At 36.4% G+C, this 14,508-nt stretch overlaps 2 protein-coding genes across 3 annotated transcripts in view; one reads left to right on the plus strand and one right to left on the minus strand.

The window, feature by feature from the left end:
- The window catches only part of brip1 (BRCA1 interacting helicase 1), a 117,825-nt gene that overhangs the window by 1,606 nt on the left and 101,711 nt on the right, over positions 1 to 14,508 (minus strand). The gene's annotated exons all lie outside the window — the stretch shown is intronic.
- Positions 5,325 to 13,339, plus strand: tbx2b (T-box transcription factor 2b). The gene is made up of 7 exons (XM_055196666.2): positions 5,325 to 6,257; positions 7,091 to 7,358; positions 8,504 to 8,650; positions 9,632 to 9,708; positions 9,847 to 10,013; positions 10,693 to 11,294; positions 11,913 to 13,339. The coding sequence occupies exons 1-7, from the start codon at positions 5,896 to 5,898 to the stop codon at positions 12,354 to 12,356; spliced, it is 2,067 nt and encodes a 688-aa protein (XP_055052641.1). The 5' UTR covers positions 5,325 to 5,895; the 3' UTR covers positions 12,357 to 13,339.

The following is a 14,508-nucleotide window of genomic DNA, read 5'->3' on the forward strand; positions in this document are numbered from 1 at the left end:
TTATCTTATAAATCCCAACACCTAAACTCACCTGCGTCTCATCAGTTAGGCTACTTTGTTTAAGATGGGCGTCTATATGTGCTGCATCTCAAACAAATACAAACCGATACAACAAGAGCATTCTTCCCTTATCCGTCTCATTCTCACTGAATATCGACCAGACAGATTTTAAGATGTCGCTTGTTGTTGTTGTTCTTTAGAATTGAAAACTATTAAACTATTTTATCGGAAAACATTTTAGTATACCTTGTAATTAAATTCAAACATAAAATAAAATAACATTGAAACAACAAATATTAAATATTATCATAAGATTATCAAATCAGATTTTTAAATTAAAATTTAAAAGGTAAGTATTAGCACTAAGCTCTATAGTATTTGTTATGCTTTTTTGGATAATGAATAATTTTGCAAGAACAAACAATGAAATAAAATCAATATTGTTATTTAACAAATTAAAAGGCTTTCTATGTTTTATTATTATTAATATTACTGAATAATATTGAAAAAAACCTTTTAAAATGTCTAGACCTGTATCAAATAATAGTGTATATCAACTTTTTTAAACGAAAAAATACTACAGTAAGGCAATATCTACTGTAAGCACATAGCACTTGTTGCATGCAAGATTGCGCATGATTCATAATCAGGGGGACAAAAAAGCAAGTGTGATCAAACAAACCAAAAATAAATTATATAAATTACAAATAAATACAGGGTCAGGTTTAAAGAGTCTATGCGGGCTTTAACAGTTCACGGAATCTGACAAGCATCGTGGCTAATATACTATATTATACTAGTATATTATTACACTACATTTTATTGCATTTTACAACGAACATATCGAAGTTTATTGTAGTCCTCTGCGGAAACCCTTCACATAACAATTAAAATGTGTGTACTAAACTAAACTTATTTTATTATAAAATAGGTTGACAATCAATGTGTCCTGTCTATGCATTAAACGTTCACTTAAATGGTGTTACTTGATTTCTTTAATAGACCTTAACTTGTGATTTGTTACACTACATGGCACTGAAGATGCAGGTACACAGCTCTCTGAGGTAAAGTTATTAGAGCGCCCCCACCTGTTACCTGAAAAAGGTAATGATGCTCACCCATATATTTTTGTTTTTATGAATTGATTTTTCTCGACTTGTGTTTTGTGTAGATTCAGAGAGTTATGACCTGAAGGTCTTATGGTAAAAATATTGAATGATTTCCTGTAAGTAAAAAAGATGTAAAACACAAATGATTTGTAAATAATTAAACATTTCCACAGAGCACAAGTCTTGAATGAAAAAATACAAAATATTGTGATTTACTGTTTATTTCCCTTTGCATTACGAGTCTTATATCATCTGTCTTGTAAAAAATAGTAATTTGTAAACTGGCTGTATAGGTTTGGCAAAACTGTTGCATTATTTGACCAAATATCTATGAAGTCCACCAATTTGCCTCTGGGCAGATGGATGGTGGTTAAGGAACAGGCTGGTGTATACAGTTATGTTACACCAGAGCTGTCAGTAAAATTGTTTTACATCAATTATATAAAGTAGGGCCACGAGGTAATGGCGCGAGACGTTGTACGGACTCAGTTTGGTGATACAAAATGGGCTATGCGATGAGCAAATTGTATGAACTAAATGAAAAGAAGATATGAAGAAAATCAAACAGGATCTTATGAATGGAGGAGAGAGAGAGAGAGAGAGAGAAAGAGCTGGGTTGGACGGAGGAGAGAGGGGGCTGAAGCTGGTGGAGGCGCTGGGTATACATGTGACAAGGGGAAATATGAGGGACTTTGACAGGTCTTAAACGGTCTGGCGCCAAGGCCTCAGTCTACTGGCTAAATATAGCAGGAGAGATGATGCAGAGAGATGAGAAGAGATGATGAAAAGATGAAAAGGAGCAACAATGTAAAAGCAGAAAAAAGCACCGGTCATTTAATGATAAGCCCTAGAGGATCCTCTAGTTACATATATGTGAAAGGTATTGAAAAGATTTGCGTTATCTTTTTGCAGGAACATATTAATTTCCTTAGAGCCCTGGAAACACAATTAGACACATTGTCTTACAGCGGACACCGTCTCAAGGACACCAAATCTGACAGAAGCAGATCACGTATGAAATTTTGACGCCAGGCTATTTTTAACTAATGAAAATTTCCTCTGGTCAAATCCTTGCACAAAGAGACGCCTCTCAAAAGTGCAACAGGAAGTCAGGAAGTTTTCATCGTTAAAATCCCTCTGAATAAAAGTGCTCATCACTTTTCGACGCCTGGTTGTTTTGGCAGTAAACAGTGAAGGGCAGTAAAAAAGTTTTCCAGCATGAACGATTTTTTAGTCATGTGTGATAAAAGCTCAGTGCAAGATTACATTCTTGTCGGTTTAGATGTGTATAGCAGGAAAAATAAATCTGGCGTAATTGCAGAGACTTTGTTGATGTGATTACTTCCTTAAGTATATACATAGAAAACCATTACCATTCCCATGTGTGGTTAATCTCTTCCGAATCCAAATTACTCCCTGTCGAAGCACAAAGACTATTGATGAGCGTTATTTCAACAGCTTGCTGCTACTAAAACACAAAAAAATGTTTATTTTATTCTCAACTGTCTTAAATATTCACACCAAATCCACCAGGTAGGCCTGTTGAATAACCGCAGAAATGGTCGTTTTAGTCCCAAGGAACAAATAAGTTTAAGAATTAAAACGTTTATGTTTCACCATTTACATCTGATTTGTTATAACATATTGTAGATTCGTGTGCTCAATGTGTAAGTTTGTATAATGATTTCCAACAGAAATAAACTTAATTAATCAATGGACATATACGCATTTGAAGAGAATTTACACATAATAATTGTAAACGACTAAATGAAAATTATATATATATATATATATATATATGTGTTCTAAGCAGACATTTAAAACGAACAGATGTAGTTTTGCATGACTTTTAAAATGTTTAAAAGCTAAGTATTAATTATTTTTGATGTTTATCATTTCAATTGTCCATTTCAACTAGCTTTATTTCTGAAAGCAGAACAAGATAAACGAATTTAAATTCCAATTTTTTGCAGTCAGCAGTGATTTAAAGGTGAACATGCTTAATTTGTTAAATACATTTATTTTGATAATTTTCACATTTTAAACAACAAGACATGGCTATCGTATTTAATTTAATCTACATAACTATACATATATGATACAAGGAATCGAATTCATAGACTATTTTATAAAGTATATGAATACTATTATTAAATATAAACTCTTTCTTTTGGTTTCCTTCATGGCCACAGCAACAAGTGTCTGTTTGCTTTGTATACATGTTTTCCTTCTTTAAGATGGCGATTTAACGACGTATTTTGCTATGTAGCAAATATATAGTACGTTTAATGAAATTACTAAATTAAAATATATTTCACACTTTGGACGAGGTCAGTATTTGCCGTGTTCGATTGTAATTTGAAAAGCAAATCCTTTACAAAGATTTATCTAGCTATACTAAAGTAAGCTTTAATGACGCAATCAGCAACCATTAACTCTTTATAAGCTATTCTCTCTAAATCAATTTATTTAGAAACTATATCTTAAATCAGGAAACTAAAAACAAAACAACTTGCCGTTTTAAATAGAAACAGCAAATACATACGTTTTGTCAACAATGGACGACATTACATTCATATTTTGACTTAGTAACGTTTCATTTGCATTTAAATTGCGCATTTTATTATAGTGCATTTGTTAGAAAAGTGTGTGTATGTTTTAAATTCTGTCTGGCGAGGTAAGGGTTAAACATATAGCCTGTCATCATGTTGTGCAGATTTGTATCGAAGTGTAAAAGTGACAACATTCCGCAACCGGTTGAATTCGTTCGCACAAAAAAACCTGATTGGAAATTGATGCATTTTTACAATATTGGTTGCTATTTATTTCTGACAGCTGATCAAAAGTGTACATTTACATGCCAGGATATAATCACAAATCATTTTCAGACAAAGACGCTAAGCACAAGTAATAACTTTGCCGTGAATGGTAAAGGGATTGGAGTGCACTGTTAGAGGATTTTTGCGTAAATATGAACTGACAAGAGACGGTTCTTACTGTGGTACGTCAGCCGACTGGCGCCAAGCGGCTATCTAACAACCCCAATCCAAGTAAATCTAGAGTCCACTAGTAGATTTCTTAAAGGTATAGACTACACGCATGGCTCGACTCACATCTATACTACAGGTCGAAAGTAGATGGCGAACATTTTGGTTACACGCTGCCAATAAATCCGTGAGAAACTGAGATGTAAATGTTATCTCGAGAGAGTATAAAAAAGCACATTTTATCCGCTCGCCTAAACGTCAAATATAGCACGTTTCATAAAAACATTCAGATGTATGATCTGAGCACACTCAAATAAAATACAAGATCATTTGTGTAAATGCATGGACTTTACTGTTACATGCCCTACATTTTATGTTCCTTAAACATACTGCTGCCCACACTAAATGTACTACATGCAACATATATTTGATCACATTCGTAAAGTAAAACAAAAGCTAACAACACAGATGTTGATCTTCACCCTACCAACTATTTCATAAAACTAAACAGTTAAGAGATATGCAACACTCACCAGAAATATCTTTATATTGGTCTTTTGGGTTGAACTTCCTCTTTCTTCAGTACAGCGCGTGGCTGTGTGCTTTAAATGGCCCGGGGCTGAATTTAAAGTACCAATGTCCGGTTATTGGCTGCCGTTCCTCACATGAAGTCAGTCGCGACACACGCAAGAAGTACGGAAATAGTTATTCACACAGTGCAATGCTGAATTCAATTTATACGCTTTAACTGTGCGTGTACTGTGTTATAGCATATCCTACTATTACCGACATACGCGTTTTTACACGTATATAGCGAATAGATAAACTATTTGAAGTGTATGTAAGATTTATATTTATCATTGCGAATAATTCTACTGAATTCATAATTTTTTAAAACAAAAAGAATGCGCATTTCATATTTTACGCTGGTTAATAATATATTTACTAAACATAATTTGCACTTTTGCATGGACGCGATCGCAGTCATTTATAAATCGATCATCTAAATGTCTCCTAAAGGGAGTTTGGTTCCTCAAACGAGGAAGCATCGTTTCATCGTAATTATAAAGCGCAAGCCGACCGTGGTGCTGTCTCCACCGGCTAAACACTGAGGGCTGACCCGGTGCTTGGCTTGGAGACGGGGGTGGGATTTCCCGATCTTTTCTGTCATTGGTTAATATTTTATTCTGTTGACATGTTTTCTTACTGCTAATGCTTCCGACACCTTCTTGTCCACCCCCTCTCCTTGAGCCTGGCCGGAGCTGTCAAAACCACGCCTATAGAGGCCCACAATTGGTCCAGAAAGCGTAAAATCAGCAATCAAGGGGGCTTGGTTCATTAGTGTTGGGATCAGAGCAGGAAGGACATGTGAGATAGTTACAGTTGTACAGTGGACAGGGAAAGATCTAACCATTTCATCTCCGTGTCTGTGTAGAATGACTGCGCTTGAATGGACATCCGCATCGAAAGAGTAACCTTGTTTTTATGAGAGCAACTGTTGGAGAACAGGAAACCCCAAATCTGCCTTGAAAGCGTCGTTGCGCACACTTTGACTGATATTATTACGGGGACTTCGTGGAAACTAGCAGATACGGAGTTAAAGTGGAAGATCCAGCTTCGCTTTCTTTGCTCGTTTTAAACGTCAATCTACCGCGTTCTCAGATTCACATTTCATACAAAACTGCTTCGCTGTGCTTTTTCTCCACGTACTGAGATAATATTTTTTTCTGGATACGCGTTTGTTTTTGCCAGAGAACACCACTAAATATATTTTTCACTACGATTTTTTGGATGCACCGATGAGAGATCCAGTTTTTACGGGGACTGCCATGGCTTACCACCCTTTCCACGCTCACCGGCCGACCGACTTTCCCATGTCAGCGTTTCTCGCGGCCGCGCAACCCTCCTTCTTCCCGGCGCTGACCTTGCCTCCCGGGGCTCTAACAAAGCCGATCCCGGACCATACCCTGGTCGGAGCCGCGGAGCCTGGACTCCATGCGGCTCTGAGTCATCATCATCAGGCAGCTCATCTTCGCACTCTCAAGAGCATGGAGCCGGAGGAAGAAGTGGAAGATGATCCAAAAGTCACACTGGAAGCGAAGGATCTGTGGGACCAGTTCCACAAAATAGGAACAGAAATGGTTATTACGAAATCTGGCAGGTGAGATCACGTTTCACATTTGCCTTTTTTAGTTTTTGTATCGGTGTTATGGAAAATGTTACAATGCATTAAAAATGTTTATTGATAACAGCTTAGTCGTGTAATTCGGAATTTCCAAAAAAATACTTTATTGAATCATTGTCATTTGCGCATCGCTGTCAAATCATTTGTTGTATCTTTATTTTTCAATGAATGTCTCGTGCCTTGAATTGGCTGACCTAATTATTATGTCAAGGAGACTTCAAAAGTGAACGTCTTACTGTCAAAACGTATACACCTGAATGATTAATCTTCTCATTTGATTAATGAAAACGAGATGGGAAAGGGACCAGCAATGCATATTCTGTACCTAAACAAAAAGAAAAAAAACGTCTTGTTGCTTATCAGTATTAACACATATTGACCTTCTTTTGACACGGCGTTGGCAATCTTAAGTCATACTTTAATTTATTTCGTAAAAGAGAAATATGTCTTGTTCAGCTTATGTTCTGAGGTGACAGCAAACTACTTTATGTAAATAGCCTGTCACTTTCATGGAAGATTTAAGTCTTGCGGCGAACTAAATTATCTGCAGCCAAGGTGAAATGTGAATTTCGGTGAAACATTTTTGTCTGGAATGCAGTTGTTTCGTGCAAGAAACCTAGTTGTTAAGTTAAAACATATTTTTTTAAAAAAGTTTAATATTTGTTCGTTTCTTTGGATAATTTGGTTGGGTTGTAAAAACGTTAAGCTTACATTTGCCTACATTTGCTTGTATGCAAACACAACAACAATTTTTTGTGTGAAGATTCTGATTTCGGTACATATTCTAACACATGTCACCTTTTCAACAGGAGAATGTTTCCGCCGTTTAAAGTCCGCATTAATGGACTCGATAAAAAAGCCAAGTATATTCTGTTAATGGATATTGTGGCTGCCGACGACTGCCGCTACAAGTTTCACAACTCTCGCTGGATGGTAGCGGGGAAGGCCGACCCGGAGATGCCAAAGCGAATGTATATACATCCGGATAGCCCAGCTACTGGGGAACAATGGATGGCTAAGCCTGTTGCTTTTCATAAACTAAAGTTAACCAACAACATTTCGGACAAACATGGATTTGTAAGTACCCTATTTCACTCAGTAAACTTGTGTGTATTGCATGCAGGCCTATTATATTTGCAATCTATAAATTTACTGCCGTTTGTGGGCTGCATGCTTTACACTTATAATGATTGATTATATTTTGCCAGAAATAAATATCGATATTTCTTCTTGTCTGGTGAGAATTGTCAATACTATAAATATTTAATTTAGCTTACTTCACAATTTCTGTGGCCCATGCAGAGTTTGTGCATTGGCCCATACCGCGATATTATGTCCCTTCCTCGCTAGACTTACAAAGCAGATATTTGCGTTTCAGTCAACTTGCTTTCTTATGAATAATGATGACATTGTCAGCCCGGTTATGCAATGTAAATATAGTTCATCCTGAGTTTTCCTTGGCTACGGTAACGTCTATTATTTATGATAATGGCGAAGATCGCTATAACTTATACGAGAGGGTGGAAGTAGCCTAAAAATGAGGTCAAATGAACGGACCTTGAATATGTCTACAGTAAATGGCATACAATGTGAAATTCGACGTTTTCTTACTGTGTCTCACAGTCTAGTGAACACAGAAACAGTCTGGATAGGCTGAGTGACCTGTCCAGTCTCCAAAGTGTTGGTTGGGTCCAATAAAAAAAACGTTAAGGCGAATTCAACGATGCTTACTAGTACTTTATAGCTGCAAGCATGCAGTAAAATACAGCGTGTGCTCTCGTGCAAACAAATCGGCCAAAAAAAGAGCATTTACACTTATGACACAAACATTGATATATGTAGCCTACTATAAGTTAGAAAATGTATCGTTTATTTGTTTATATCTACAACTGAGATATTTTTTGAAATATTAAAATACGGAACTTCTGGTTTATTAATTGATATGAAATAGTATTTAATTGTGTTGCAGTGATGGCGCCACCATAGCAGTCATGTTGTCTGGTCGATCATTTTTTTCTGTCTATCTATCTATTTGCTAGTGGCCTGTTGTAGAGGCCTGTTGTTATGTGATTTAGGCCGCATATTAAATTACAAGACTAATATTTCTTCTATAACTAAAAAAAAATATTCGTCATTTATTATTTTAAAAGATTTTAATGACTGCTGACTGGTGGTGATTATTATGACAAGCACTAATTATTCCCATTCCCGTTCCTTTTCAGACAATCCTGAATTCAATGCATAAATACCAGCCCAGATTCCACATTGTGAGAGCCAACGACATCCTGAAGCTTCCTTACAGTACTTTCAGAACATATGTTTTTCCCGAGACCGATTTTATTGCTGTCACAGCTTATCAAAACGACAAGGTATGTACATTTATTCTCAGGAACACCAAATCTTTAATTCTGTGCACGATATAGGCATACAGTGTAAACCTACTATTTTTTTTAACATTTTGGATATTCATAATTTATGCACAATTTTGTTGGATGTTTTGCGACTTTTGGTCAAGTTTTCTGTTTCTAGTAGGCTATTTAGATGCAGAAATGCATTTTTAAAACAATTCAAATTCCTCATATGTTTAGTGGTACTTTCAGCTACTGCTGATGTTAATGGTCGTCTGTGTCCGAGGGGCCTGGTGAGCTTGTCTGTATCGTAAAGTTTATGACATAGAGTCACAATCGATTAGCAGGCACTTAAGCTCGCCGGTTTGTCCGGGAGCTACACGCAGCAATCAAAGCGTGTCAGTTTCAAAACGTAAAAAGCAATGGCGATCTATGGACGTCGAGGCCCTGCTTTCTTCTGAACTTATAGCCTGCAGCGTCCAAATCACTTGGGCAAAACGAAAATCGTTCTGTTACATCGCTCTGTATTTTCAGGGAACTTGTAAAAACTGGCAATGATTCAGACCGCACTATTAATTATTAATAGCAGGCCGGCGTCACTCATCTAGTTTGCCTCTCTTGTTGTCTCCGTTGTGCTGTAGAGAATAACAGTCTGACAAATGGAAAATGTTTACTCGTGGAATTTTCTCAGGGGGGCCGTGATGAGATCTCTTTTTCATTAAACATTTTTAATAATTAAATTATCACTACAAGAAGTATGTTTAGCGTGTTTAACGGGGTTTGGATGATAAGTGGCGATAACGCAACACAAATAGACTTTGTTATCCATTTAAATTTTGTATTAATGATGAGCAATTTGTCGTTTAAAAGTTGGTACTGCAGCGTAACATTTTCAACAACAATACTGCAATGCTGCTGCTATTCAAATATCAATAGACCGCTACTACAAATGATAATACTGCAATAATAATAACGTACATATGACATTTTCTTTGTATTCAGATAACACAATTGAAGATTGATAACAACCCTTTTGCCAAAGGCTTCAGAGACACAGGGAATGGAAGGAGAGAAAAAAGGTAGGCCTGGCACGTTTAGCCTAGCTTACATGCATTATTGCATTTCATACATTTGCGAAATGATTCATGGCTTATTTCAACTTTATATCATGTTTTCTGTATTTTTGACTATTGGACATTATATTGTTTGTGTCACAGGAAACAGCTGACCCTTCCATCATTACGCATGTATGAGGATCAATGCAAAGTGGACCGTGATGGCGGGGACTCTGACGCTTCCTCAAGCGAACCTACAACCGGCAGAGATGCTAGTCATTCACCAGGACCGGTCTCAAGCCCACTTACATTTAACCGGAGCAGCAGAGGTAGATCTAAATCTATGAATAAATTATATTTGGCATGCTTCATGATCACTGAGAGAAAACAGGCCTACTCATATAGCCTAATTCACAAAACGGTGCCTTATGCTTTCAGTGGTTTTAAAACTATTTCTATAATTTATAATGTAATTTAATCAATAATGCAATGTTGCTAATAAGACCACTTTAATTTTCTTACAAGTAAGTAAAAGATTAAACAGTCTGGACACAAGTTTTTCCATGAACTATATTTCGTTTACAAACACATTAGCTTCTGTTATAGAGACAACCATTTAATATTCAAATCTAATCTCTATTTATTTGTGTTTGGACTAAATTTAATCCCATTGTCAAATTCTGATTTATTCTGAGGTGTACCTTATTTTCATATTAATCCGTTTCTGTCTGCTCCATACTATTACAAGTTAGTTTTTATTTAATAATAAATGTAATAGGTGCTAATTGTATTTAAACTTTTAACATTTTGTCGATTTTAAACAAGTTGGCCACGTGTTTTTATTTATTTGTTAATGTGTTTAGGTGTTATGCGTAAAAACTAGGTAGGCCTACGAAACTGGAATGAAGCGGCTTTAGTTATTTATTTTTGCTTTTCATTGTTTTGTAATTTAAACTTTACTGTTTTTACCCGTCTGTGCCTAATTGTTTATAAAATATTCCTTAACAGAAGACAAAACATGCACTGACAGTGAGCACGAACTGGACCACCAAGATGAAGGATGTGGTGGCTCAAGCAGTCCTGGACCCGAACCTCCATCTCCTTTCAGATCGAAATGTGAGGACCGTGGACGCGAGCGGCCTGTTTTGGAGAAAAAAGACGATTACCCCGTGTCCAGAAAATCCAGCGATTCCATATTTAGCATAAGAAATTTGGAGAAAGACAAACCAGAGAGCAGGCAAAGAAAAGACACAGACTTGTCAAAAAAGGACATTGAAAATGGAGGTCTTAGCAGCAGTAAAGACAGCTTTTCTCCTCTAATGGTACAGACAGAGAGCCCTTCACATTTTGGGGCAGGGCACCTTCAGAGTTTGGCGCTCTCCGGCCTACACAGTCAACAGTTCTTTAACCCACTAAACTCCGGACAACCTTTATTATTCCACCCTGGACAGTTTGCCATGGCACCTGGAGCGTTTTCAGCCATGGGTATGGGACATCTATTAGCTTCAGTATCAGGAACTGGTGGGCTAGAGAATGGAAGTCTGCAGGGTACCGGGAGCAGCCCCAGTTCTTTTCCATTTCATCTGTCTCAACACATGCTCGCCTCTCAGGTAAGCAAACTCTCTCCATTAAAATTTAAATCGTTGTCATGATACACCATGTCTGGTTATGTTAACACGTGAATAAAACAGACTATAAATTGCAGCTTGGAATAGATTTGAAAGGACATTTTTTAATTTATGGATTACGTAAATCAAGTATAGGCTATATTTGCCTTTCAAACTGTATCATACTCTATGACAATTACTTTAATTATTTGACTATATGTATACACTTATAATATATATTGTTCTAATAAAATAAAATGGATTATAAAGCTAAATAATAATTAACCTTTCACATAAACCTATACGTATAACAAATTTTAAATGTTTTTGCAAATCTATATTAATCTATAGGCCTAAACAGAAATTATATTACAAATCTTTTAACCAAAAAATGTCTATAAGCGTTGTGAAAATGGTGGCGTAAGATGATTATTCCTAGTCATTTCGAAATGCCCATATAACAATTAGTAAGTAATCATTTTAAGTTGCCTTTAACTCTGTGCCCTTTGGTCTAAATTATATGCAAATAACGTCATTTACAAAAATGCCATTTAGCAGATCCTCTCTGAGCTCTTCAATCTTTTGCATGTTCCGTGAACTAACCAGTGTCTCTCTTTACAGGGCATTCCGATGCCAACCTTCGGTGGACTTTTCCCTTACCCGTACACCTACATGGCCGCGGCAGCTGCAGCGGCCTCCGCCCTTCCAGCGAGCAGCAGCGCGGCCTCCTCGCTCTCCAGAAACCCGTTCCTGAGCGGCTCCACTCGCCCGCGACTGCGATTCAACCCTTACCAGCTCCCCGTGTCTATCCCACCAAGCACAAATCTGCTTACCACCGGATTGCCAAGCGGCCTAAACCCCTCATCCGAATCATCAAAATGCGGTAGCAGGGAGACGAGTCCTGTGCCTGATCAACATAACCATAAACCAGGAGCGAGTCAGAGAAACGGCTCACCTAAAATAACAATGAAGGAATCCATCAATGAACTTCAGAACATACAGAGACTAGTGAGCGGCATAGAGAGTCAGAGGGAGACCTCCTCTCCAAGGGATTCCCCAAAGTGATCAAGCGACCCTAAACCTATCCAGGGCATGACTTGAATTGCCAGAGGATTTTATTAAGTGATTCTCTGCGACACATTTCATTATGTACTGTTTTGCGCATGGGTGACTGAAGTGGAAAAGAAGTAAAATAATTCTGCATAAATTGGACTTGATGCTCTTAAGGTGGAGATTTATGCTGCGAAGACAATCTACGGTATAATGGACTCTTTCAAGAACCTGTTGACAAGATCACACCAATCTATTAGAAGAAGGAAAGGATTTAATGAATAAAGTTTTGCGTATTGTCAATAGGATCACTTCAATATCTATGGTGATCTGTATATTGAAAACAACAAAGCTAAATCCCAAAAAGGAAAAAAACTAAACACACACAAAAAAGAAACGAATAAAGAATTACAAAGGATATTTTAAAAGGGATTGTCAAGACAGTTAGTTGGACCGTTGTTTAAATCCGACGGACAGTTATACCTGAACTATTTAATGTAATTATTATTAAAAGAAACATAATTCTGTAAATAAGCTACAAGGACCTAAGAATATGCAAATTGGTATTAATTTATTCAAAGCTGTACATTTGCGTGTACATAATATTTAGAGTTTAACTCATTGCATTTTCCCCACAATGGTTATTGTAAATGAAAGTTATAGCGTTTGTTGTTTGGAGACAGAAGGTGTTAATCTGTGATGCTGTTTAATCTGCCTGTGACACGTCATGAAAGCGTGTGCCATCATTGCATTGTAACAACCGCTGTATAAACACTTATTACGTCGGAGAAACTTATCTGCGGGACTCATGCGGTTTAGAAAGCCTCAGGTTAATGTACTCTAACACAGAAGGGACCGACATTCCTCTTCTTGAGTTTATAGAAAGAAATACTATATGAACGTGTCACGTTTTGCTGGCTGTCCGGATTTTTTGTTGTTGTTGTTGTAGGATTCTTTCACAATTTCAATAAAAAAATTCAATGTTTAAATATTTTAAATGTATTGCACTGCATTGCATTAATGATAAACTGCACCTCATTTAATGACGGACATAAAATATACACTGTAAAAAGTAAGCATATGTTGTAATAACACAGTTTATGTAACGAAAAGGAACTGATAAAACAAGAAAGCAGTGTACTTGATGTTTAGTAACATAGACTGTAAACATTTCTGTAGAAATTACAGTATTACTGGCAGTTGGTTGCCAGTAATTTACTGTAGATATTACATTTATGTTATTTACTGGCAACAGTTTGTTTAAAGTTAAATGAACATGAAACATTTTTAGTCTTTATCTTTTACAATAAGTTACTGGCAATCAGCTGCATAATAAGGCTACAGCTAATTTACGCAGCATCTAGACTAAGTGTAGACCTTTTTTTCAAATAATGAAAGTACTCCACATTCACAATATTGATGTTTGGATACACCGGTAAAGAAACACGTTTTTTGAAGATTTTTTTTAATGTATGAAGATGTAGCAGGGTTTGCAAGAACTTTGGTCTAATGGACCAGCCAAGGCAAATGCTATTGCGCCCTCTGTCGTGCACTCCGCAGTGCAGTTCACTATGACATTGTATTGTGATTTAAAACACTTTACAACGTTAGTTGTATTTTATTGCATTTGCATGATTTATATTTATTTTATTAACATTTTAAACAATTGCAAAACATAAAGGCTTCAACAGTGTTATATTTATTATTAATTTCGCTTTTATCTAAAACATTTTCTATTATAAGTAATAATAATAATAATAATAATAATAATAATGATAATAATAATAATTTGCTATTAAAACAGTGTTTAAGTTCTTTATCAAACGAAAAACATCTGCGTACAGAGACCAGAGGTCTACATTAGAGTCCTTTATTGTTTCTAGTGTTTCCTGGGGAGTATAATGTCACCTATTGTGTTGTTTAAATCTATTTTTAGTCAATGAGCTGTAATGTACGAATATTTATAGACAAAGTTCAAATCATAAATACAGTCGACCCTTCCCACCGCTTTTCTTTCATTCTTTTTTAACGACCCAAATATGTTGCGCGCTCTCGGCCCTTTAACCATTTGAGCGCAAGCGCTCTGTGCATCTTACAAGACTTGATATGCGGCACAGCAGAGGTGACATTTTCGGGAAAACTAGTTTCATGTTATAGTGAAAGGGTT

This window comes from Misgurnus anguillicaudatus, chromosome 24, assembly GCF_027580225.2.
Source record: "Misgurnus anguillicaudatus chromosome 24, ASM2758022v2, whole genome shotgun sequence".
NCBI classification, from domain to species: Eukaryota; Metazoa; Chordata; class Actinopteri; order Cypriniformes; family Cobitidae; genus Misgurnus; species Misgurnus anguillicaudatus.